The sequence below is a fragment of the Myxine glutinosa genome, chromosome 7, assembly GCF_964187855.1.
Source record: "Myxine glutinosa chromosome 7, kmMyxGlut1.1, whole genome shotgun sequence".
In the NCBI taxonomy this organism is placed as follows: domain Eukaryota; kingdom Metazoa; phylum Chordata; class Myxini; order Myxiniformes; family Myxinidae; genus Myxine; species Myxine glutinosa.
Genome location: NC_136267.1, coordinates 172224095 through 172249831, shown reverse-complemented (window position 1 = coordinate 172249831; position 25737 = coordinate 172224095). Strand labels below are relative to the sequence as shown.

The 25737-nt window shown below is 45.0% G+C and overlaps 1 protein-coding gene across 4 annotated transcripts in view; it reads right to left on the bottom strand.

The window, feature by feature from the left end:
- LOC137431840 (diacylglycerol kinase beta) overlaps positions 1-25737 on the bottom strand; it is a 199824-nt gene that overhangs the window by 149124 nt on the left and 24963 nt on the right. For all 4 annotated transcript variants that reach the window (XM_078782564.1, XM_078782565.1, XM_078782563.1 and 1 more), the window contains exons 2-3: positions 10075-10218; positions 8260-8309 (exon numbers count right to left, since the gene is read on the bottom strand). In XM_078782564.1, the coding sequence (XP_078638690.1) occupies positions 8260-8309; positions 10075-10218 (194 nt within the window). The remainder of the gene's footprint in view (positions 1-8259; positions 8310-10074; positions 10219-25737) is intronic.

Below are 25737 nucleotides of genomic sequence, written 5' to 3'. Positions count from 1 at the left end.
CCATTCCACACATCTCCCTGCTCTCAAATGTTGTGTTTGTGTGCTTCCCCTTCTCTCCCCATCTTGTTTTCCGCTCCCTCTTTTTATATATTTTGTTTGTCTGGTTGATTTGTTGTGAAGTAAATGTTAGCTCTTTCACGAGCCTCGATTCAGTATACAAAAAAAAAGAAGAAAAAAAAAAAGTGACAACACAACACAACACAGACAACTGCACAGATATATATATATATATATATATATATATATATATATATATATATATATATATATATATATATATATATATATATATATATATATATATATATATATAGATACTAGTACGTAGCCCGACAAAAATGGCGGGTTGGAACAGTCTATTTAAGGGTGCAGCCGCATGAGCATGCCAAAGTCTGAAACCTGGGTCTAGTGTCAGGTGTTCTTATATATTCTTTATTTATTAGAGATCCTGCAGATGTAAATGAACACTCAGTTTACTCTGCGCACTATGCATGTCACGTTCAGCGAATTTCACCTCCCTGTGCCTTGTATTTATTGTGATTTTTTTTTAAACCGCTTCTGTACACCGACCTTGAGGCTGACTTTGCAAGCCACCATCTACAATTCCAATGTAAGAGGCATAATTACATTTATTTTGGGTCTTTATAGTCCGAGGGTCTTTTGTGTCCTTGGGGTCTTTTGTGTCCTCTGGGTCATTTGGGTCTTTTGTGTGGTCAAGATCTTTTGCATCATTGGGATGTTCTGGTTCATTCGGGTCTTCAGGGTATTTTAGGTCATTTGAGTCTTTTTGGGTCCTCTGAATCTTTGGGGTCCTTGGGTCTTTTCGGTCATCTAGGTCTTTGGGGTATTTTGGGTCTTTGGGTCTTTGGGTTCCACTGGGCCTCGGGGTCTTTAAGGGTCTTTTTGGTGTTTTGGATTGTTTGGTTCTGTGGGGTTGTTAAGGGTCTTCGGGGTATTTGGGGTTTTCAGGGACTTTTTGGTCTTCTGGGTCTTTTCGATTTTTTTTGGTCTTTGGGGTGTTTTTGGGGTTTTAAGGGTCTTTGGGATATTTTGGGTCTTTAAGGGCCTTGTTTTTTTTTGTGTGTTTTGGGTCTTCAGGGTCTTTATTGGTCTTTAAGCGTCTTGGGGTCTTTTTAGTGTTTTGGGTCTTCGGTGTCTTTATGGGTCTTTGGGGAATTTTGGGTTTTCAGGGCCTTTTGTTGTCCTTTGGGTCTTTAAGGGTCTTGGTGGCTTTGGGATATTTTGGGTCTTTGGGGTCTTCTAGATATTTAAGGGTCTTTACTACAGCACAGTATATGGTACTCGCCTGTAAGCTGTTTAGCCTGGGTTTGAATCTTGATCCAGCCATAACTGCCATCTTGGTGTTTCACAGGCAGGTTGATTCATCAATTAGTCAGTCTATGTAAGCTTTAGGGTTCATAAAATAACTCGATTGTTCACAACCAGAACCCAGATATACATGTATACCTTTCCTGCCCCACAGTGGTGTTTCGACATCATGAAATTTGTGTATAACAAATGAAACCTTGCCTGAGGCTACGTCTGTTCTTTCTTAGAGGTTTCAAATTGGTGGAAAATAAATTAGCACTAATTGATGGCTGGCTGTACCTTCTGTACTAATTTAAACGAACATATGCGCACACACACACACACACACATATATATACACACACACATGCATGCACACACGTGCACACACACACACACACACACACACACACACACACACACACACACACACACACACACACACACATTGTGAGGTCAAAACACAAACAGTAAGCAAAGAGGAACAATTGAGCCGATCGCAAATAACCTAATAATAATCACAACAAAGAGATATATTTAAACCTCACTTTGCAGTTTGCACTAAACATTTGTCATGTACATTGCCTTCAGAAAGTATTCATACTCCTTGACCTTTTCACACTTTGTTGTTACAGCCTGAATTTAAAATGCATTATATTGAGATTTTTATCATTGATCTACACATAATACCCCATAATGTCAAAGTGGGAAAAAGATTTTTGGAATTTTCTAAAAGATAATAAACTAGAGCTTCCAGGGAAGCAGAACTCAACTGAACTGACTGGACAACTTCAAAGTAGGTCGGGTCTCACATGCCAAGTTTGATGAAAATTCGTCAATATATGTGGACGCTAGATTGTTAACGTCGTTTCAGAGCTGAAAAAATATGCCAGCCTATGGCGGCCATTTTGTGACAGATCGGGTTGACATGCGATAGCAACCTACCTTGTGTGGTAAGAGTCTCACTCACCAAGTTTGATCAAAATCCATAAATATTTGTGGACGTTAAAGTCTTAACGTCGTTTCGGAGCTGAAAACAATATGGCGGCCTATGGCGGCCATTTTTCAACGGATCGGGCTGAAATATAACACCAACCTGGTCCTTGGGGTAAGGATGCTGCATATCAAGTTTGATCAGAATCGGTTGATATTTGTGGACGCTGGAGTGTTAACGTTGAAAAGTTAACGGACGACAGAGGACAGACGACGACGACGACAGACGACGGACGCCAGAGGGTTCAGTATGTGATGAACTCAACTGGACGGTAAAAATGAAATGGAGATATTTAATTTAGATAAGTGTTCAGCCCCGAGTCAATACTTCGTAGAAGCACCTTTTAAAGCGATTACAGCTTCAAATCTTCTTGGGTATGTCTGTATCAGCTTTGTCTATCTTTATTTTGGGATTTTCTCCCATTCTTCCTTGCAGATTTGCTGAAACTCTGTCAAGTTGGATGGAGAGCATCAGTGAAAAGCAATCTTCAAGTCTTTCCACAGATTCTCAATGGGATTAATGTCTGGGATTTGGCTGTGCCACTCAAGACTGTCACTGTCTTGTGTGTCAAGACAAGGTAGTCACAAGACTGTCACATTCTTGTTCTGAAGCCATTCCAGTATTGCTTTGGCTGTATGCTTGGGGCCATTGTCCTGTTGGAATATAAATCTTGGCCGCAATCTAAGGTCTTTTGCACTCTGAAGCAGGTTCTCCTAATTGATTTGCCTGTATCTGGCTACATAAATTGTTCCCTCTATCCTTACAAGATGGGCTAGCGGCTAGGTGTTGGGCTAAGTGTTGGGCTAGCGGCTAGGGTGCCAGCTTAGGCTCCTAGGATCCTGGGTTCGAATCCCGGTCGATCGCTGAATTAACGCCAGGGGGGTTGACTCAGCCTGTCATCCTTCCGAGGTCAGCAAATTTGAGTACCAGTTCACTGGTAATTCCCTGCTTGTCGTAAAAGGCGACAAACAGGGTTGGTGGCAGGAAGGGCATCCGGCCGTAAAACATTGCTTCAAAAAGGGGACCGAAAAACAACAACAACCACGGTCCCCGAAAAAGGCCAACCCCCGCTTGCGGGGGGAAATGGCCTCTAAAGGTGGTTTTTTTATCCTTACAAGTCTCCCAGTCGGTGCCACTAAAAAACATTCCCACAGCATGATGCTGCCACCACCATGCTTCACTGTAGGGATGGTGTTAGATGTCTGATGAGCTGTGCTCAGGTTCTGCCAGACATAGCGATTTGCATTCAGGCCAAAGAGTTCAATTTTCATCTCATCAGACCACAGAATATTTTGCCTCATGCTCTCTGAGTCTTTCACGTGCCTTTTTGCAAACTCCAGACATGCTGCCATGTGCCTTTTTCTCAGGAGTGGCTTCTGTCTGGCCACTCTCCCATGAAGCCTAGATTTGTGAAGGGCTGCAGAGACTATTATTCTTCCGGCAGGTTCTCCCATCCCAGCCAAGGAACTCTGTAGTTCTGTCAGAGTGGTTGTTGGGTTCTTGGTCACCTTCCTGACTAAGGTCCTTCTTGCGCAGTTGCTCAGTTTGGTCGGACAGACAGCTCTAGGAAGATTCTGGATAGTTCCATATTCTTTTCATTTCCCAAATGATGAAGCTCACTGTGCTCTTGGGAACTTTCAACACTCTAGAAATTCTTTATATCCTTCCCAAGATCTATGCCTCCTCACAATTCTATCTCGGAGTTCTATGGACAGTTCCTTGGACTTCATGGTAGAGTTTCTTCTTGCATATGCACTGCCAATTGTGAGACCTCATATAGAAAGGTGCATTTCTTTATAAATCATGTCCATTCAATTGAATTGGCCACCGGTGGACTCCAATCAAGTTGTAGAGATATCTCAAGGATGATCAAAGAAAATGGATGCACTTGAGCTCAATTTGGAGTGTCATAGCAAAGGGGTTGAATACTTTATGAAAGCAATGTATGCACGAAGTTCTTTTACCCAAAAATACAACCTTATTTTACCCTCCCTGAAATTAATTTTATTACGGGAAGGTGGTAGAAGAGGGTTGCATAAAATTAGACCCAGTACTGTATATTGGCATATCATAGGAAAGAAAACATTTTCATTGCGTCTTCCAGAGACTTTCGCTCTCCACCCACCCCCCTCCTCCCACACTCTCCCCCTGCCCCCCTCTCCCTCAACCCTCTCCCGCACAACAGACTGGTTTAATGACTTTGCAATACACAAAGGTGACATTGAAAGCAAATCCTCTGCACCGATCCTGAAATAACAACAAAGGAGAGAACCATAAATCCTCTGACATTCAGACATATCACTGAAAAACAATTCAAGCCGAAGCCAAGAAAAGATATGGAATGGGGAAATGTAACAAGTCTTATGGCAAGTTCACTGATGAAGATAAAACAAAGGAGACAGAATGTGATTCATAAAGCAAAACTATGATGTGGTTTCATCTTCATGCATGCACTGTGACTTTGCTAAGAATTTCACACCCATCTAGAAAAGCCACTGAAACAATGATTTCCAAATGAATCCAAAAACATAGCCTTCTACTCGTATCTACGCACTGTTATAAAAACACAAAAATAACTATCTGACCTTTGTCAACTACATGTTTAGTATAATTACGGAATCTTGCTTTCAAAACTAACTTTGTTGAGTTATTGCAATAAATGGAATAATTTCGTTTCGTGTAATGATCTGGAATGTCACTTTCACTATATACATGTATTGCAGTCCAACTTAAGTAGTCTTTTAAGTCGCTGTGTAAGCCTGTAAGAGTAAGCAGTTATAATAATCTCTGGACATTTTGATCCATGAACTTTCCGACCCATATTTCTCCCAATGGTAAATCCTCCCTTCTGAGCTTGATAATGGCAAACTCTGCTGCAAATGTATCCTGCTCTTCATCTGCTCCAATTGGTTCATGTGATCATGTGCTTGTGAGATTCAACATCTCTCTGGCTATTCTTGGAGAACTGCCTCAACACCAGTGGGTCTGACAGTTCACACGGGTATATTGGCATGGACTGCAAGATGCCATCTCTCTTGAGGACAGGTCTCACATATATAACGCCACTGATGTTAACTCAGCATGGGAATTCTTCCACAGAAACCTGCTCTCTTCTGCACAGATTCATCCCATCTCATCTTCAATTATCCTACACTTTTCCTGCCCATGGTACACTGAATCCATTGCAGAGGTAGTTGCTCTGAAACAACTTGCCTTCTCTTTCTGGATGGCAAACCCGACCGAATGAAATCTCAGCCTATCTGCAAAATACGCAACAAGTATGTGTCCACTCTCAGGAGAGCCAGAAAACAACACCTGATCAACCTCAAGCTTGAACTCTCAAATTTGTCTCTCTCTCATCTAAAACCTGATGGGGCCATTTTAAGTTTATCTCGGTGTGTGCTCCGCATTCATCCCCTCTCTTTAAATGGCACCAGAGCTGACAAGACTCGTGAGAAGGCTCAATGCCTCAATTCTGTGTTTGCTTCCAAAATTTGTGTGCTCAACCCCTTGCTCACTGTAACCCCCCTCCCCTCTTACCCAGTCACACCCAGCTGCTCTTGGACTGTGTTCTTCTCTCCGGACATGGTGGTAAGGTGGTTGTCAAACCACAACTCTGATTCTGCAAACGGACCAGACGGCATGAACCCATGTGTCCTAGAAACCTGCTCTGCTGTTCTATCTCACCCTCTCTCTGTTCTCTTCACACTCTCATTTCCTGAAGGTATCTGCCATCAGCTTGAAATCAGCCAACATTACCGCTTTACACAAAAAGGTGCAAAAGCAGATCCTTTCAACTACCAACCAATCAGCCTGCTCTCAATCTTCAGCAAGGGCATGGAATCCATCATCGCTTCGGACATTAAATCCTTCCTCTTCTCCAACGGCTTGACCTCAGATCATCAATTTGGATTCAGACCAGGTCACTCTTCCCTGGATATGCTACTCCTGCTGTCTCAACAATGGATGGAGGTCCTCAACACCAGGCAGGAAATCAGAGCTGTCTCCATTGACATATCTCGTGCCTTTGTAATGCTCTGGCACCCAGCACTGCTCATAAAATACTCCTCTTATGCTATCCATGGTTTCCTCCATGCATGGCTTGCGGACTTCCTCTCCTGTCGTAGTCAATGTGTGGCTCTCAATGGAATTCTCTTATCTCCTCTTCCTGTCCAGGCTGGAGTTCCTCAAGGCAGTTCCCTGGGCCCTGTGCTTTTTCTAATCTTCAGCAATGATCTCTCCAACTCTCTGCAAAATCCTCTTTATCTTTTTGCAGATGACTCACCCTCTGCCGTACCATATCTCATTCCTCATATCGGTAGGCAGCAGCCTCTTCACTCTCTGCAGACCTGGAAAAAATCACAAGCTGGTCAATCACTTGGAACCTGTCTTTCAATCCTGACATATCTCACACTCCCACTTCGTCTCTCCGGAAAGACTGTCTATAAAACCATTCCATCTACTTTCTCAACAATCCTGTCGAAGAAGTTCTGGCACTCAAGATTTTTGGTCTCAATATCTACCATGGTCTTTCCTGGGAAAACCACATTTCCAAGCTGACCTCCAAAGCCTTCCTTGGCATACCTGAGCTCCAAACCACATACAAAGCTTTCATCTGCAGCTTGATGGATTGCTGCCCTCCCCTCTGGGCTGGTGCTCCTGCCTCACATCGAACCCGGCTTCACGCTGTTGAAACCAAAGCTTTCAGAATCATTGGAATCTCCTGTGATGAAGCTGATTCTGAGGGTCTTTCACTCGCTCACTGCAGGCAGGTTGGCAGTCTTTCTGTCTTCTACCGACTCCTCTCCCATATTGCTCCCCCTGCTCTGTCTGTGCTCTGCACCCCAAATATTCCTGCAGGACGCACAAGATCTGCCAGCAACACTCTTCTGGTGAAACCGCAAAAATCAAAACTCTCTGCTCACCTTCACTCTTTCATTCCTCTTTTTTCCTCCAGGTCTTTAAAACAGCTGTTCAGCACCATCTCATATCTTCCCCCATCCAAAACCTTGATCTATTTTTCTACATCCATTCATCCACCCCAAACCCACCTCGTCAAATTCCGTTTTCTTTCCTGAAAGTCCTTGCAGTATCCATCTTGTTTATCCCGTGTACCACGTCCCAGCCCTCTCCCTTCCACAGATCTCCTGATGTCCCTGTTCTCTACTGTTGTTATACTTCCCTCTCTCTCCCCCCTGTTGTCTCCTGCTCCCTCAATTATATGTTATATGTGTTAGCTCTTATACGAGCCTCAGCTTTGTATACAAAAAATAAACTCCAGTGTTTCCTTCCTGACAATTTGCTTCTGCATCCATTTTGTCCACCTCATACATCCTTCCCTACCGCTCATTATTCGGCAAGTCTCCCTCCTTCAATCCTGCTATTGGTGTTTCCCCCTCTCTCTACTGTTGCTTTTTGTTCTGTTGCATTCTTATCCATTCAGTGTTCTAGCTCTTCCATGAACCTTGACCTTGTAAAAAACCTTTTTTAATCAGAAAAATTATACCTGAAACCTGGTGTTGGCTTAGCGGTTAGGGTGCCGGCTTGGGATCCTAGGATCTTGGGTTCGAATCCTGGTCGATCACTGAATTAACACCATGGGGGTTGACTCAGTCTGTCATCCTTCTGAGGCCGGCAAATTGAGTACCAGTTCACTGGTAATTCCCTGTGTGTCGCAAGAGGCGACTAACAGGGTTTCCGTCAGGAAGAGCATCCGGCCATAAAACATTGCTTCAAAAAGGGGACCATGATTGTCATGGGGCCTGCAAGGCTAACCCTCGCTCTAGCGGGGGAAAATGGACAAACGATCATTCATTCATTCATTCATACCTGAAACCGACACTTCCACATCTAAAGCAATCACATTTTCATCAACAACCATGACAGTTATATCACACGTTGGCAACTATGGTACTAGTCAACATAATACCACGGTGTCTTTGTGGGTATAAACTCACCGAGCTGTCCAGCAGGCCATTCTTGTCCGTGTCATAAAGGAGAAACATGACTGTAGAGAACGTACAGCAGAATGAGAGAGTTAAATGAATCTCAAATATACATTTTCATGTTTCCAAGTTAGTGTAAGTTTTCGAGTAAAATTAATCTCATGCACATTCCTTTTTTGTTCCAAAAAGTTCGATTGACAGAATTGGAGGAACGACTTTCCAAGACAGTACTTGCATCCACATTGATTACTGTTCGCGTTTCATTTTCGTTGTCATCACGACTAACATCATTGATTACTGACTGTTACTGAAGTGGCCTTGTCGTCGGGCACTGGAAAACATTGTAACAGCAGCACATATGATGAATGATTCCTCACTTACTGTAAGTCCAGACATTGCATGTGGAGATCTACAAATATCAATATTTACGCAATTTCGAGTTATGTGCATTTTGGTTGCGCATAGTGGTGGTGTATAGGCTCAGAGTCGTTGGTTTGCATTCCCACCAGAAGTACAAAATGATATAACCACAGACTTGTGCCAATTCTGTCAATGTGTTATTGCCTTTCCGTTGATTTACTTCACTGGTAAAACCCTAGCAGTCTTAACAGTTAGTGACTATTATGCGGACTTTACATAGGGAAAGGGGAGAAGGCGGTTGAGGACATTAAGAGAAAGGAGGAGTGGAGGACAGAGAGATGGGTTGGGGGTGTGGGGGGGGGGGAGAGTAGGGAGGCAAAAAAGGGTCAGAGTTGGGAAAAGGGGGGTTGAGGACCTAGGGTTAGGGACTTGAAGAAAGTGAAAGCTGCGGACCTGGGGTTGAAAGTGAAGATGGTTGAGGACTTGAAGAGGAAAGGAGGAGTGGAGGACAGAGAGTTGGAGTTTGAGGAGCAGAAAAGAGACAGAGTTGGGAAAGGGGGGGGGGGTTGAGGAGTTGGGGTTGGGTGAGTGGGTGGGGGGGGGGGGGGGAGGTGTTTTAAAACTTGAAGAAGAAAGGGGTTGAGGGCCAAAGAAAAGGGTCATATTTTACATTGCGCAGATTTTCCACTGGTCGCTGCTATGATGCTGCCCTGACTGCTGCAGCTCGAGCTCATATGACACGCACGCACTGAGTTTTACCACCCTCTCACGTGACGTCACCAAGGCCCATTGATTGGCCATTCACTCCGCCATGTGACCTCCTGCGGGCTGAGTTCCAGGCATCATGACGCCAAACACCAGGGGTCTCGCCTTTACGCACGAGCATGACACCGAGCACATGGCCTCATAATTAAAGGGAATGAAAAGAAATGAAAGCACACACTGGAAAATAGAGGAAAGTCCAGATGGATGGAAGTAAGAGGAGGAACTGTTTAAATGATCGATCCTGACAGCGCTAATTATAGTACTTACGAGATGACTTATTCGAACATTAAGTCGGAAAACTGTGCAATTAAATCATCTCCGCACCTCCCAAGCCATGTTCATCACAGTTTTATGCGTACACATAATTTTTGCATATATCCGGCATGCAGCACTGTTTTAGTGATTAAAACATCATTGGCTTTTCATAAAATACGAGAGATGACAAGTATGTCAATAGCGAAAAGAAAAATTCACCAACTGACATTTACAAACACAATTGTTTTTTTCCAAACGTTGTCATCTTTTGTTGGAGCAGTATTTATTTATTTTATACTCTGTTAGGCTGGAGACACTTGATATATATATATACATGCAATGAAGTACAGTTTAACCAAACTTTGTTTGTTTTTGTTAGACTTGGAATAAATAACAATGCGATGTGTGTTTTTCCAATGCGAATGAAGATCGTGTGATTTTTCTTACATTCGAGTTTGTCTTCAGGGCGAATTCCTTCCAACAGAGTGAGATAGCATACAATGTCTTTGAGATTAACCAAATATTCCTGGACAGCTGGCTCTGGACTGTTGTCTTTCCCACATGTCGTTGATTCATCCTTCGTCTCCCCACCTGCGAGGTGGACATCACACATGGTATTTCAATTTGGGCGAAACCATGGTTCAGTTATAGCATTCGGGGGAAATTAACCGATTAACATAAAATACTGCATCACGTGGGTGAGGTGGTGTCCGAGTAACGAGGAGACTGAAATCACAAAGGTTACAGATTAGAATCTGGCAGAATGCAGCGGGATAGCGAATTTGGATTCCAAGCTTCTGCAAGCTGAGCTATTTATAGAAAAATTACCATGACACTTCTGGATTGTTGGGGGGAAAAAAAAAAATCCAGCTGGCTCATTAATGACCTTCAGAAAGGGGTGGCTCTGCAGTCTGCTGTGTCTGCTCTGGCCTACATGTGATCCCATTTCGCATATTATGTTTGACTTTTAATGCCCTCAGCCAAAACTTGGGAGGATTACTGAAATGTTTTTGATTAAAAGGAACTTCCATCAAAAATCCACCGAACCAATTAAAAAAGAAAAGCTTTCAAGGGAAGATTTCTTGCTGTTTACCTTGGTTTTCAATTGGCTCTCTGTATAGTGCTTTCAGTTTTACCATGAACACCTTTTGATTCGTTCCTTGCTTTTCTTCTTTTTGATCATTATTAAATTGTTTCACTGCTGTGTTAATTAGGTTAAGTTGCTTTGAGTGCCGCATGAAACACAAGGACACAAGAGGATAACAGAAAAGTTAACATGGGATTCAAACAAGGAGAAGAGAAACATAATGAAGCAGCCTGAATACGAGGATGTTTTTGTAGTTTATCCCCACCTGTGAAACATAGCTAGGTGTAATCTTGATATTGTAGATTCCAGAAAAGCATGGTCAGCAATCATTCGATTCACACACACAAACATTTATAAATATGGATTATATCTTATTGTATCCATTAAAGTAATTTAATCATATACAGGGTGAGTCAAAAGTAGCGCCCGATTTCTGTTTATATTTCTGTCAGTTGATTGTTTGTTTGACATTTGTATTACAGTGTACAATAAGGTAGAAATAAATGAATGACATGTTTATCTTTATCAGCTTTCGGCTTGATGAAAACTTTCCCGGAAAATGGATTGGCCACCGCGGTCCAATCGAGTGGCCGGCATGCTCCCCAGACCTTACACCTCCAGATTTCTTTCTTTGGGGGCTCATGAAAGACCTTGTTTATCGTGAAAAGCCTCGTACCATTCAGGAATTGAAGACTCAAATCACTGCAAAGTTTGAGGAAATTGATATCGAACTCTGCAAGCGTGTGTGCCACCCTGTGCGTGCTCGGCTGCAATTGTGCATCGATCACGAGGGAGGGCACTTTGAAAATTGCAAGTAAAACAGCTTGGTACACTTCTGTAATAATTTCCCCCCGAATAAATGGTTAGATAAACACGTCATTCATTTATTTATACCTTCTTGTACACTGTAATACAAATTTTTGCAAGTCCAGATAAAATCAAAATCCAAGTTCTGAGCCAGGAATAGAGACGAAACTTCCATTTCACCGGAACCTCCAGCAATGGTCGGCTTTGGTGTGCTAAATGGGAATTCGTTTAATAAATCTTCATATTTCTAACAGCAAGTTATATGAAGATATCAATGTGATAGTAATTTAAAGCATTATTAAATTGATTGGTGATGTTTCAATTTGTGAAGTTCCAAAATTTTAGTAAAGGGCAGGTCTCGCCCATTAATCCTCGACAACCATCATTTAAAAACATGGTAACCTGTTGGAAACGACAATTAATTTATTGTAAGTTTTCACCTTTCTGAGTATCGCTATTGAAACTAGAGCGGCACTTGTTAGAGAGCATACCTCCGCCAGGCTGAGCAGTTTACGTTTTGTATCCACTGATAGGTCAGATCTGGATTCAGACCTGAACCAAAATCGAATCGGCTTGTTCTTGTCACCCAACCATCTCGTCCACCAAGTTGTCATAACTCGTTCATAACTTTTTGAAATATCCTGTTATGTATCGTTTTTGACGCTATCACTTAATGGTGAAGTCACAAATAAAAATATATCTATTTTCGTATCCGGATCCTGATCTTCACCAAAAATCGAATCAATTCGTCCTCGTCAAACACCCAACCTGTCCAACAAGTTTTGGCTGAATCTGTTCACAACTTTTTGAGATGTTCTGCTCACCAAGATAAACAGACATGGGTCAAAACATAACCTCCGTCCACTTTCAGTGACAGAGGTAACAAAAAATGGACAGGCTTCATTGTAATAGTAAAGCAAATGAACTACTTACAGTATTTCTTGGGAATATGCAAAATAATATATTGTCGTGCGAAGCCTCCGGTTAATACCAGAGGCACGCGACGCGGATGGACTGAAAACGGCTTTAATTGAGGCAACGGCCAAACACGGACTCAACTATGGACGCGGGAGGAAGAAGGAAAGTGGGAGCTGCGGTAAAAGCTAACCTGGAGTGCGCCGACGGCAGCTTCGATCCTGCAAGGAAATTAACTCGACACGGACACAAGCTTTTGAATGGAAGGGGAAAATAAAACAAGAGTTTATTAAATAAAAAGACGGGACAGGGACGCGATATTAACTAAAACTCCTAATTTGGGATCCCACACACCAGACCTCAAACACAAACAGGGGACTGAATCACGAAAATAACACGTTTGTTATGTATTGTACGTGGCGTGTGGTCTTACAGTCACGTGAAAAAGTAAGTACACCCCATGTAAAGTTTTGACTTTTTCAACATATTTCAACATACAGCTATTTGATCTGCATTTCAACAATATTGAAAGATAAAGGTGATATAATATAACAAATATCATGAAACATTTACATTTTGTAGTCCATTGTATAATTTAAATAAACATAAATGCAAATTTCGCATGTGGAAAAAGTAAGTACACCCTTGGCTCTAATAGGTGGTATTAAGTACAATAGGTGGTATTAAGTACAAAAAGTAAGTACACCCTGACTTTCATTCATTGAAAAATGAGATCTCGCGAGATCACGGCGTGGTCCCGTCTTTTCGAAGCTGTTCCATGCGCTCACGCTTTCGAAGCTAAGTGATCTTTCTCAATTGTGTTTTTGTCGAGACTGTATCTATCTTTCGGTGTATGTACCTATAGCGTATCTTTTGGAAAGTTTTCGGTGCTAATTTTTCGTACATGTATACACAATCGTCGGTTAATGCGTATCGAGTATTCTGCGGCCTAGTACTAGTAGGCTTAGGCTACCGTACCGTCTCCGACCTTGTGGTTTTGTTTTTCTCTCAGCGATTCGTCGAATGCGCTGCAATTATTTTCGTTCTCTGTTTCGTCCCAGTCGTTCACCCCATACCTCCTTGTTTAATATGTCTACTCAAAAAAAAAAAAAAAAACCCCAAAAAAATATTTCCTTCCCAGGTCTTATTCGTTTATTTGTTGTTCTTATTTGTTCGTTCGTTCTTCGTTCGCGATCACGCGATCACGTGGTTAGAAATTTATAATCTCTCCCCTGAACAACTATTTTCTCTCATATATTATAACACCCTTTTCTTCTTTTCCTACAAAAGGATGCCTTCGTCTTGCTCACCAAATCTATTCATTCCAAAAAATATATATAATCCCATCTCTTACAGTTCCTCCTTTCTACATTCTCTAAACTATCCAGAACTCCACCCCTCCTTCAGTGTCCTCAAACGTATTTTTGACTCGAAGGTCTCAAACTCATTTTGCAAAAAATGTTCGTTTCCCATGAATCGTACACTTTTCAAAATCCAATCTCACCCCTCCCCTCCAAATCCTCCCCATCACCCATCCCTTTCAAATCTCCCCCCTTGCCCCTTCCCTCCCCTCCCTCCTAAACTCCCCCCACACCCCTCCCCTCAGAGACTCTCCCTCGCTCCTCCCCTCCTAGACTCCCCTCTCACCCCTCCTCCTCAAAGCATCCTCCCTGCTTCTTCCCCCTTCCAACTTTCACCTTCATCTCCCCCAACCTTCTGCCTCGCTCTTCCCCCTCCTCAAATAACACCTCACTGTGCCTCACCCAATCTCCATCAAACCTTTTGTCCACCCCATTCTTCCCTTTCTCCAAGCAATTCTGAAATCTCTGAAATCTCTGACACATCTTCAACAGCTCTCCCTACCTCTTCCTCCTCCTCCTCTTCCACATCTTACCCTACCCCTCCCCCCCCCCCCCCTGTTCTGGACCCGATGCTCCCCCTTCCTCTTCATTAACGGTATGGACCTCAAACATCCGGGGCCTTCGCTCAAACTTGACTGATCTCTCCATACAGGTTGCTTCTGACAAACCAGATGTGATCTGCTTAACAGAAACTTTCCTCCTTCATGATGTCTCTGATGCCTTGGTATCTCTCCCAGGTTACTCCCTCCTCCGGTATGATAGACCTGAGCCTCGTCCTGGAGGTGGGGTTGCTATCTTTATAAAAAACTCTCTTCCTCACTCGCCCTCCACTGCCCTCTCTCCACCTCACCCCCAGGAATACCTTTGGCTACGGCTTCCCCTTCGCTCCCACCTTTTGTTCATATGTGTGTTGTACCGTCCACCAAACAGCGATGACTCCATCTACATCTCGCTGCCTGATAATATGGACCAACTTCTATCTACCCATCCCAACTCTCTCTTCCTCATATGTGGTGATTTCAATTGTCACCATGCCAGTTGGCTGGGTGTGGGTACCTCTCTCACCAGCCATGGCTCTTCAGCAAAGGACTTCTGCGACTCACTGGGACTGACACAATCTGTCAATTTCCCGACCCGGATCTCAGTCAACGGAGCATCTTCTCTTCTGGATTTGGTTATGACAAACTTCCCTGAAAATGTCTGCTGCTCTTCTTCTGCTCCAATCGGCTCATCTGATCATGTGCTTGTCAAAGTGGACATCTCTCTGACCATTCTCAGAGAGCCTCCTCAGCGTCGACGAGTCTGGCATTTCACTCAGGCCAACTGGCACGGTCTTCAAGCAGCCATCAATCATCTGGACTGGTCTCCCATCTCTATCGCCTCTGACATCAACTCATCCTGGGAATTCTTTCAAAGTAAATTGCTCTCTCTCATGCACAGATTTATCCCATCTCGTCTTCAGTTGTCATACCCTTCCTCCCGTCCATGGTACACGGAATCTTGTGGTGAGGCTGTTGCCCTGAAACAACTTGCTTTCGTCTCCTGGAAAGCAAATCCAACGGAAGGAAATCTCATTTCCTTTCACAAAGCCCGAAACAAGTGTGTGTCCACCATCAGGAGAGCCAGGAAACAATATCTCACCGTTCTCAAGACCGAAATCTCTGATCTGGCTCCCTCTTTCAAATCCTGGTGGCATCTGGTCAAATCTGTTTCTGGTGTTTGTTCCCCCTCCATCCCCTCCCTCACCTCAAAAGGCTTAACGGCTGACTCCGTACGTGAAAAAGCTGAATGCCTCAACTCTGTGTTTGCCTCTAAATCTTGTGTCCCAAACCCATCCCTCTCTGTACCCACCGTACCCAGTCGTACCCAGCTGCTCCTGGACTCTGTGTCCTTTCCTCCTGACAAGGTGGAAAAGTTTCTGTCAACCCTCGACTCTGATTCTGCAACTGGTCCTGACGGCATCAGCCCACGGGTTCTAAAATCATATTCTTCCGCTCTTTCACTCCCTCTTTCTGTTCTCTTCACCCTCTCTTTGACTCAAGGTCATCTGCCATCTGCTTGGAAATCAGCCAACATCACCGCTTTGCACAAAAAAGGTGCAAAAACAGATCCCAGCAACTACAGACCAATCAGCCTTCTCCCAATTATCAGCAAAGTCATGGAATCCATCATTGCTTCAGATATGAAATCTTTCCTCTTCTCCAATGGCTTGATCACTGATCATCAATTTGGTTTCAGACCTGGTCACTCTACTCTGGACATGCTGCTTCTGCTTTCTCAACAATGGATGGAGGTCCTCAACGCCAAACAGGAAATTAGAGCTGTCTCCCTTGACATTTCACATGCCTTCGATACGGTCTGGCACCCTGCTCTGCTCACCAAACTCTCCTCCTTTGGTATCCATGGAAATCTCCACGCATGGCTGGTGGACTTCCTCTCTGGTCGTAGTCAACGTGTGGCCCTGAATGGGTTTCTCTCATCTCCTCTTCCTGTTCAGGCTGGAGTTCCCCAAGGTAGTGTTCTGGACCCTGTGCTTTTTCTGGTCTTCATCAATGATCTCTCTGACTCTCTTGAAAATCCTCTCTATCTCTTTGCTGACGACTCTACTCTCTGTCGCTCCATTCCTCATCCCTCAGATCGGCAGTCTGCAGCCTCCTCACTCTCTGCAGACCTGGACAAAATCACAGACTGGGCAAACAAATGGAACATGTCTTTCAATCCTGATAAATCTCACACTCTTACGATGTCTCTCCGAAAAGACCGACTGGAAAACCCTCCCATCCACTTTCTGAATAATCCTCTCCAAGAAGTTCTGTCACTCAAGCTTTTGGGTCTCACTATTTGCCATGATCTTTCCTGGGAAAACCACATTTCAAATCTGGCCTCCAAAGCCAGTCGCCGACTGGGCATCCTCCGTCGTGCGAAGTCCTTCCTTGGCACACCTGAGCTCCTCACCACATACAAGGCTTTCATCCGCAGCTCTATGGAATACTGCTCTCCCCTCTGGTCTGGTGCTCCTGCCTCACACCTAGCCCGTCTTCACGCTGTTGAAACCAAAGCGTTCAGAATCATTGGAATCTCCCGCGATGAAGCTAACTCCAAGGGCCTTTCACTCACTCACCGCAGGCAGGTTGGTGGTCTTTCCGTCTTCTACCGACTCCTCTCTGGCCTTGACCCCCAGCCCTTTCTGGGCTCTGTCCCCCAAATATTCCTACAGGTCGCACAAGATCTGCCTGCAACCCTCTTATGGTTAAACTGCCAAAATCAAGACTTTTTGCTCACCTTCACTCCTTCATTCCTCTTTTCTCCCGCCTCTGGAACAAACTCCCTCACTCTCTTCAATCTCACTCCACCCTCCAGATCTTTAAAACAGCTGTTCACCACCATCTCTTATCCTCCCCCATCCAAAACCTTGATCTTTTCTACCCCCGCTAATTTCGGTCCCCTTGTGTTTTATACCCCCCCCCCCCTCCCCTTCCCACGCCTCCTGCCCCCAAGCCCTCTCCCTCCCACACTTCTCCCTGCTCTCAAATGTTGTGGTTGTGTGCTTCCCCTTCTCTCCCCATCTTGTCTTCCGCTCCCTCTTTTTGTATATTTTGTTTGTCTGATTGATTTGTTTGTGAAATAAATGTTAGCTCTTTCACGAGCCTCGATTCAGTATACAAAAAAATTAAAAAATAAAAATAAAGAAAATTGCACCTTTGTCAGAAACAACCTCAAGAAGGCGTTTCTTATAACTGTCGACCAGTCTGGTCACCTGCAAGGGCCAAAGCCGCCACGTACGTACGCCTTACCTGCCACCATGTAGCAGTACGTAATTTTTAGATCTTATTTCAGATACAATCATAAATGCCTGCAAAAACTCACAGTTACCGACCTGGTTTCGCCCTGTTGGGGCTTCATCAGGGCAAAGCAGCGAGTCCTGCCTACACTTATGAATCTGAAAACCTTTCGGGTATTTTTTTTATTTTTTTATTTTTTTACACCAGTCATTAGTCATCATATATATATATATATATATATATATATATATATATATATATATATACACACACATGCATATATCTACATATAGCACGGAAGAATGGGGAAGATTTAGCCCCTGACATGCATTGGAGCGTACAACCACTGCGAAGAGGCACATCCCTGATAGTTGCTGTCTGTTTGTTGGTAGAATGACTGGACAACAACGGCAGCAATAATCTGTGTGAATGTTTCAGACGAGTTCAACTTCACTGCGCGCATTAGATCCTTTAAAAAAAAAAGTGAGCACTGGTGTTGATCATTAAATTCAAGCCTCAAATCAGGTTATGGACTGAAAAATATACAGTATTATCTTATCATGCATTATCCTTTTAAAATTTATACTTTTCAAAAAAAGAGCAGAAAGTGCCCATATTTTTCTCCTTCTTTGTCAGATCAGACCTACTGTGCATCCTTGACAAATCATTATCTCCTAGTTGTATGTGCTGTAAGAACGTTACAATGAGGCACTTCCTTTGAAATAATCTAATAAATCTATACCGTAAGAGAGCCGTTTGTCTGTCACAATTTTTCTCAGAGGGGATGAACTTCTTAAAAAATGGCTGGATCTTCGTCAAACTATCAGAGGTTCACCAGTGAGTGCCTTGGAGTGTTTTGGGCAAATTTTTATTGAAATTTTTGAAGAAAAAAAAAGTTCAATTTTTTGGGAGATTTTTTTTTTAATTGCTCTATATATTGTGCCTAATACTTTGTAGCTATGTGAAAGGTAATAGCAAATAATCCCGGACCACATTCCATATTTGGTGGGTGTTGAGAAGTGTTTTAGGCACCCACAAAAAATAGCAAAAAAAACCAAAGTGATTTCTTCAAAATGCCAACAGGATTAGAACAACACTGGGTGATGCCAGATATACTCCTGAACCACCTTTAGAGGCCATTTTTCCCCGCAAAGCAGGGGTTGGCCTTTTTTTGGGCACCGTGGTCCCCTTTTTGAAGCAATGTTTTATGGCTGGATACCCCTCCTGCTGCCAACCCTGTTGGTCGCCTTTTGCGACACACAGGGAATTACCAGTGAGCTGGTACTCAATTGGCCGACCTCGGAAGGATGACAGGCTAAGTCAACCCGCCTGGCGTTAATTCAGCGATCAAACAGGATTCGAACCCAGGATCCTAGGATCCCAAGCCGGCACCCAAACCGCTAAGCCAACACTAAGCCATGCCAGATATAATCCTGCTCGTACATTTTATTCCTGCTTAGTTTCTACTGGAGAGGTTTGTTTTTATGAGCACAATAATTATTCATGTGAATTGAAAATACAAGTCAACATTGAATCATGAAATAAATGCTGGCTTCTAATACATGGAACACAATGCAATTCAAATTCCCATATATATTCAGTATTAAGTCAATGTTGGCACAGATATACTGCATAACGAGTGTGCTTGTGACCTTGCCTCTAATCTTAAAATGATGACCAAAATTGCTTTGTTTATGCTGCAGTTGAAAGTGTGCCCTTTTCTGTTGATGTGGCGGTTTGTAATTTCCTGTAAGTACTGTACTCTACAAGATGGTTTCTAGAGGGCATGTAATCAGATTATCTATATAATCTGTCATTCTGTCAAATGCCACAAAAGCAAAGAGATGCTATTTGTGCTTGGACGCTTAATTAGCTGTTTTGGTGATTATTATGTTGTTTTCACTTTTTGTGTTTTTTAATATATATATATATATATATTGTTATGAATTTGGGTAGTGATATGTACAGCAGAATAGAGCTGAATAGGTAACATTCTTCGTGTGTCGCGGTAAGGAAAACTACCTTGTAATAAGTTCATGCGTAGGCGTTTGTCGGGTTAAGATGTATAATTGTGAATCTACCAGGAGATTCGTGTGTTAAGTAGTGTAGGGATTAATGAGTAGAGCCCTTGTAGGTCCTCACCTGGTTAGCCAAACCTCTGTCGATTTTGGCACTGCACACCACAGAGACACTTAGTTAGGATCCCTAAGTACAACACTAATAACGCCCTTCCCCCCCGACATGACCTCGGAAGAAATCGGGCCAGGACACCACCGATAATGGCCGCCACCATTTACACCTCCAAGAGGCCTATCCACCTCGCATAGCACGTGCTATGACCACGGAATAGGGGACGGGAGTGAGAGTGACGCAGTGGGCGTGCACCGGGGTGAGCTGGCGAGTCGGTGGAGGCTCTGATTGGTGGGAGTGCGCCAATGCTGACGTCACCGGCCGGGGATATTAACGGGGGCCGGACGCCATTTCGGGGAGTTCAGAAGAGGCAGTGACAGTCCCGGTGCAATCCTGAAGAGTCGAGAAGAGAGGAGAGATCTGATCCCGAGTTGAGAGACGAGGTGCGCACGAGTTGCAGTTGAGATCGGAGATCCTACGCGGAGTTGAGTGACGAGCGCCATAACCAGAGTTCAGGCAGTTCAGGTCGGAGATCCTGAGACGAGTTCAGAGCCCGAGTGGAGCCTGCTGTCCTGCTTTGGGGCCTCGTGTGCGAACGGAGTGGGCGTTGGCTCGGGCCTTCGCGTTGCTGTGGTGCTCAGAGGCGGTCGGAGAGGGCCCCGCGTGGGACGCCGAACGGGGCGGAGTTGGACGGCGGCCAAAGCCAATGACAAAGACAGATAAGCCGAGCTCCGCGTATACATTTTACATGACGTGTTCTTTTCTTTAATTCAGATCCCCTCATCTTGTATTCGATATCTGTGTGTGTGGGATCCCAAATTAGGCATTAGATCACCGGCGCATGCTTTTCCTGTCCTTGCTTTTCCCAATAAACCCTTATATTATTTTCTGTACATATTCCTGAACGCAGTTTACCGGGTGGTTGATTTTAACAGTTAAGGCTGAAGGGGTCTCGTCGCTCCCCTCCATTCCGTGCGCTTGGGGTGCTTTTGGTTTTGGAATCTGCCATTGAGTTTTCGCCTCGGGAGTTAAAGCCTTCGTGATCGGCATCCGCAACTCTGGTGTTAATCAGAGTTGCGCAACAATATATATACAAGGTCAAGACTTGTGGAAGAGCTCGGACAAAGAACAGATGAGGACACACCATAACAAAGGGAACAGCAGGAGAAAGGGGAAACGCCAATATCAGGGAGGAGGGAGAAGGTGGACGGAGACGGGCAAACAAGGGATGCAGGTAATGATGAGTGGTAGGGAGAACACAAAGGGATACATAAGCTGGATACATAAGATGTATCCAGATACATAAAGATGGATACATAAGCAAAATTTTGGGAGGGGTGGGGTGATTTAACAGGTGTAGAAAAGATCATGGTTTTCGATGGTGGATGACTTGAGATGGTGATGAACAGCTGTCTTGAAGACCTGGAGGGAAGAATGAGATTGAAGAGATTATAGAAGGCGGTTTCACAGTTGGGGAAGAAGAGGAATAAATGAGTGGAGGTGAGCAGTGGTTCGGGATTTTGGCAGTTTCATGAGAAGGGTGTTGCTGGTGGACTTCATGCGTCCTGCAGATACCTGGAGGGGCAAAGCATGGTAAGAGCAGAGGGTGCAAGGCCATAAATGAGGCGGAAGAAGACAGAGAGGCCATGGACCTGTTGGTGATGGCGAAGTTAAAGGCCCATAGACTAAGCTGCATCATGAGGGATTCCAAAGATCTTGAAAGCCTTTGTTTCCACGGCGTCAAGCTGAGCAAAATGCAAGGCAGGGGAGCCATCCCAGAGGGGAGAGAAGTACTCCATCAAACTGTGGATGAAAGCATTATAGGTGGATAGGAGCTCAGGTGTGTCAAGGGAGGACTTTGCATGACGGAGGATACCCAGTCACCATCTGGCTTTGGCACCAACTTTGAAATGTGGCTTGCCCAAGAGAGATCATGGCTGAAAGTGCGACCCAAGAGTTTTAGTGACTAAACCTCCTTTCGGAGAGAGAGTGAGTGAGTATGGAGAGAGAGTGAGTGAGTACGGAGAGAGAGTGAGTGAGTACGTGGGATTTCTCAGGATTAAAAGACATATTCCAAGTGTTTTACCAGTTTGTGGTGTTGTCAATGTTTGAGGAGGGGGAAGAGTCTGTCAAAAGGATGAGGGATGTCATGGCAGAGATTGGAGTCAACAGCAAGGAGATAAAGAGGATTTTCCAGACAGTCATTGCGATCATTGATGAATATTAGGAATAGAATAGGGCCTAGAACACTGCATTGGGGTACTTCAGCCTTGACAGGGAGAGGAGAAAAAAGAAATCCGTTGAGAGCCACATGTTGGCTCCAAGAGCGTTGGAAGTCAGTAATCCAAGAATTGAATTGGCCTTGGATTCAATAGGCAGACAGTATGGAGAGCAAGACAGGATGCCAGACTGTATCGAAAGCTCGAGATATGTCTAGAGAGACAGCCCTGATCTCATGTCTGATAGAGGGCCTCCATCCATTGTTGGGAGAGTAGAAACAGCATGTCCAAGGTTGAGTAAGCAGGTCTTAATCCAAATTGATGATCTGAGATGAGGCTGTTGAAGAAAAGGCATGATTTTATGTCAACTGCGATGATGGATTCAGCAACCTTGCTGATTGGAAGTCAACTAATGGGTATGTAGTTAATGGGATCTGTTTTTGCACCTTTTTATGGAATGTTGCAGTGATGTTGACTGATTTCCATGCAGATGGAAGATTACCAATGGCAAATGATAGGGTGAAAATGGTAGAGCCGCCAAGATGGGGGTTCATCTCGATCAATCCGGAGAAGACAATAGCCAGGGAGAGACACTAAGGAGTCAGGGACGTCCTGTGGTTGGAAGGATTCTGTTAAACAGATTATGTCCAGTTTATCGGCAGCACTGCCTGGATTGAGAGATCTGTCAGGTTGTAACGGAGGCCCCATATATTTGAGATCAACACAGTGAGGGACAGGGGTAGAGTAGCTGCTGAATGGACATAGGGATGTAGAGCAAGGAGAGGGTGTGGGGGAGGTGGAGGGTTGAGGGGGAGGGGTTGGAGAGAGGGTGAAGCTGCGAGAAGGAGGAGCAGGGGGGAGGCTGAGATGGGCAGGATGGGGTTGAAGTTGAAAGGAGGCAGGATGAGGGGGGAGCAGATGGAGGGTGTGAAGGGGGAACTGTTTATGGTTTCCCAGTTACAATGGCAAGTATTTCTGTGGATAAAATAACGCCAAAATATTTTTTTGAAAGAAAGGCTGTTCATAACGTGTATAAGACAAAACTGTCTGGATAATTTAACTTGAAAATATTTATTTGGTTGCTTTTTCTGATCCAACCAGTTTCTATTGCCTCTGACACTTTCATTTCATCTGATTCTTTCTGAGAGATCAGGGAGAAAGGGAGTCGCGAGGGGAGAAAGGGAGTCGCGCGGGGAGAAAGGGAGTCGCATGGGGAGAAAGGGAGTCGCGCGGGGAGAAAGGGAGTCGCGCGGGGAGAAAGGGAGTAGCGCGGGGAGAAAGGGAGTCGCGCGGGGAGAAAGGGAGGCGCGCGGGGAGAAAGGGAGTCGCGCGGGGAGAAAGGGAGTCGCGCGGGGAGAAAGGGAGTCACGCGGGGAGAAAGGGAGGCGCGCGGGGAGAAATGGAGTCGCGCGGGGAGAAAGGGAGGCGCGCGGGGAGAAAGGGAGTCGCGCGGGGAGAAAGGGAGGCGCGCGGGGAGAAGGGAGTCGCGCGGGGAGAAAGGGAGTCGCGGGGGGAGAAAGGGAGTCACGCGGGGAGAAAGGGAGTCGCGCGGGGAGAAAGGGAGTCGCACGGGGAGAAGGAGTCGTGCGGGGAGAAAGGGTGTCGCGCGGGGAGAAAGGGAGTCGCGCGGGGAGAAAGGGAGTCGCGCGGGGAGAAAGGGAGTCGCGCGGGGAGAAAGGGAGTCGCGCGGGGAGAAAGGGAGTCGCGCGGGGAGAAAGGGAGTCGCGCGGGGAGAAAGGGAGTCGCGCGGGGAGAAAGGGAGTCGCGCGGGGAGAAAGGGAGTCGCGCGGGGAGAAAGGGAGTCGCGCGGGGAGAAAGGGAGTCGCGCGGGGAGAAAGGGAGTCGCGCGGGGAGAAAGGGAGTCGCGCGGGGAGAAAGGGAGTCGCGCGGGGAGAAAGGGAGTCGCGCGGGGAGAAAGGGAGTCGCGCGGGGAGAAAGGGAGTCGCGCGGGGAGAAAGGGAGTCGCGCGGGGAGAAAGGGAGTCGCGGGGGGAGAAAGGGAGTCGCGGGGGGAGAAAGGGAGTCGCGGGGGGAGAAAGGGAGTCGCGGGGGGAGAAAGGGAGTCGCCGGGGGAGAAAGGGAGTCGCGGGGGGAGAAAGTGAGTCGCGGGGGGAGAAAGTGAGTCGCGCGGGGAGAAAGTGAGTCGCGCGGGGAGAAAGGGAGTCGCGCGGGGAGAAAGGGAGTCGCGCGGGGAGAAAGGGAGTCGCGCGGGGAGAAAGGGAGTCGCGCGGGGAGAAAGGGAGTCGCACGGGGAGAAAGGGAGTCACGCAGGGAGAAAGGGAGTCGTGCGGGGAGAAAGGGAGTCGTGCGGGGAGAAAGGGAGTCGTGCGGGGAGAAAGGGAGTCGTGCGGGGAGAAAGGGAGTCGCGCGGGGAGAAAGGGAGTCGCGCGGGGAGAAAGGGAGTCGCGCGGGGAGAAAGGGAGTCGCGCGGGGAGAAAGGGGGTCACGCGGAGAGAAAGGGAAAGGCATTCTTCCATCACTCGCTGCCGATATATACCAAGCTGACGGTGCTCGGTGGTTAATTTTTAGCTCACCTAGAACTAAGTTCAGGGGAGCTTATGCGATGGTGCATCGTCAATCCGTCCGAAAACACTTGCAACTTCTTCTCCGAAACCGCTGAAGGGATTGTGACCAAACTTGGCAAAAATTATATTTGTTGTGTTGTGACGAAAGTTTGTTTACAGCATTAAAAAAGAATCGGGGTCTAAGGGGGTTTACCGGGGTCAAAGTGGATCCAGGTTTGAACCCCCAAAATAGGAATTTGCTTTTTCCTCTGAAACTACACACGCAATTTCTATGAAACTTGACCACAACCTTAATCACCCATGATGTACCAATGTTTGTTCAAGGCATTAGAAAAATTGGGGTCTTAGGAGGTATATGGGGTTGGGGGAAGAGTGGGGTTGCCCCCCAAAATAGGTATTTTTTTGTTTGTTTGTTTAAAGTCTGATGATTATGTTAGTATGATTCTACATGCTGCCCTGTATTCTAGAAACCATTGAAATTGGTTTAAAATACCTTTAGTCAGTGCAGTATACTGTTTATTCTACCAGGTGAGCGCCAGGGGTATAGCCCCTATGTTTTGTGATTACAATTCAAAGTTTCCTTTTGTATGACGACTTCCTGATCTTTGCCCGAGTAATGTTGTTACTCGGTTTCTTCAGGGTATTTTCTCCAAGTTTGGCATACCTGATTGCTTCATGAGTGGTAACGACAGATATTATGATAGTGCTGACTTTTGAGTCTTTGCAAAAAGCATGGAATGTTAATGTAGTGATGGAAAGTCCAGGGGATAAGGTGCAACGGTCTTATTCGGGATATCATTCCTCCCACACAGACTAATACTTATTTCTTTTTAATGAAAGCTGACCTCAAGGGATCAAACTCAGACTAGATACAGAAACAGCGAAAATGATTCCAAACGAGATATCCTAAAACTGCTGATAAAAGCCCTCATGTGTTCATAAATAATTATTTTACCTCATGTGAAAAGGTATAGGTGTATTTGGTTACATCATGAACATAAACTCACAACAACAAAACATCATAGACTTCAATTCAGTGGAAGGAAGGTAAAATGAACAAAATAATTACAAATAGCAGTGCAATACACGGTCCATAGAAACAACAACATGGCAAAAAAAGTAATCAAAAAAGATGCTGAAAATTCACTGTTAAGGGGCTATGTTTATATGCAAGATCTTAAACAACTATCCTTCAACTGTTGGTAGGAACATTTGCTTTGGATGGACCATCAAATCATAATGATGTCATGTGAACATATAATGATGTCATGTGGGCATATAATGA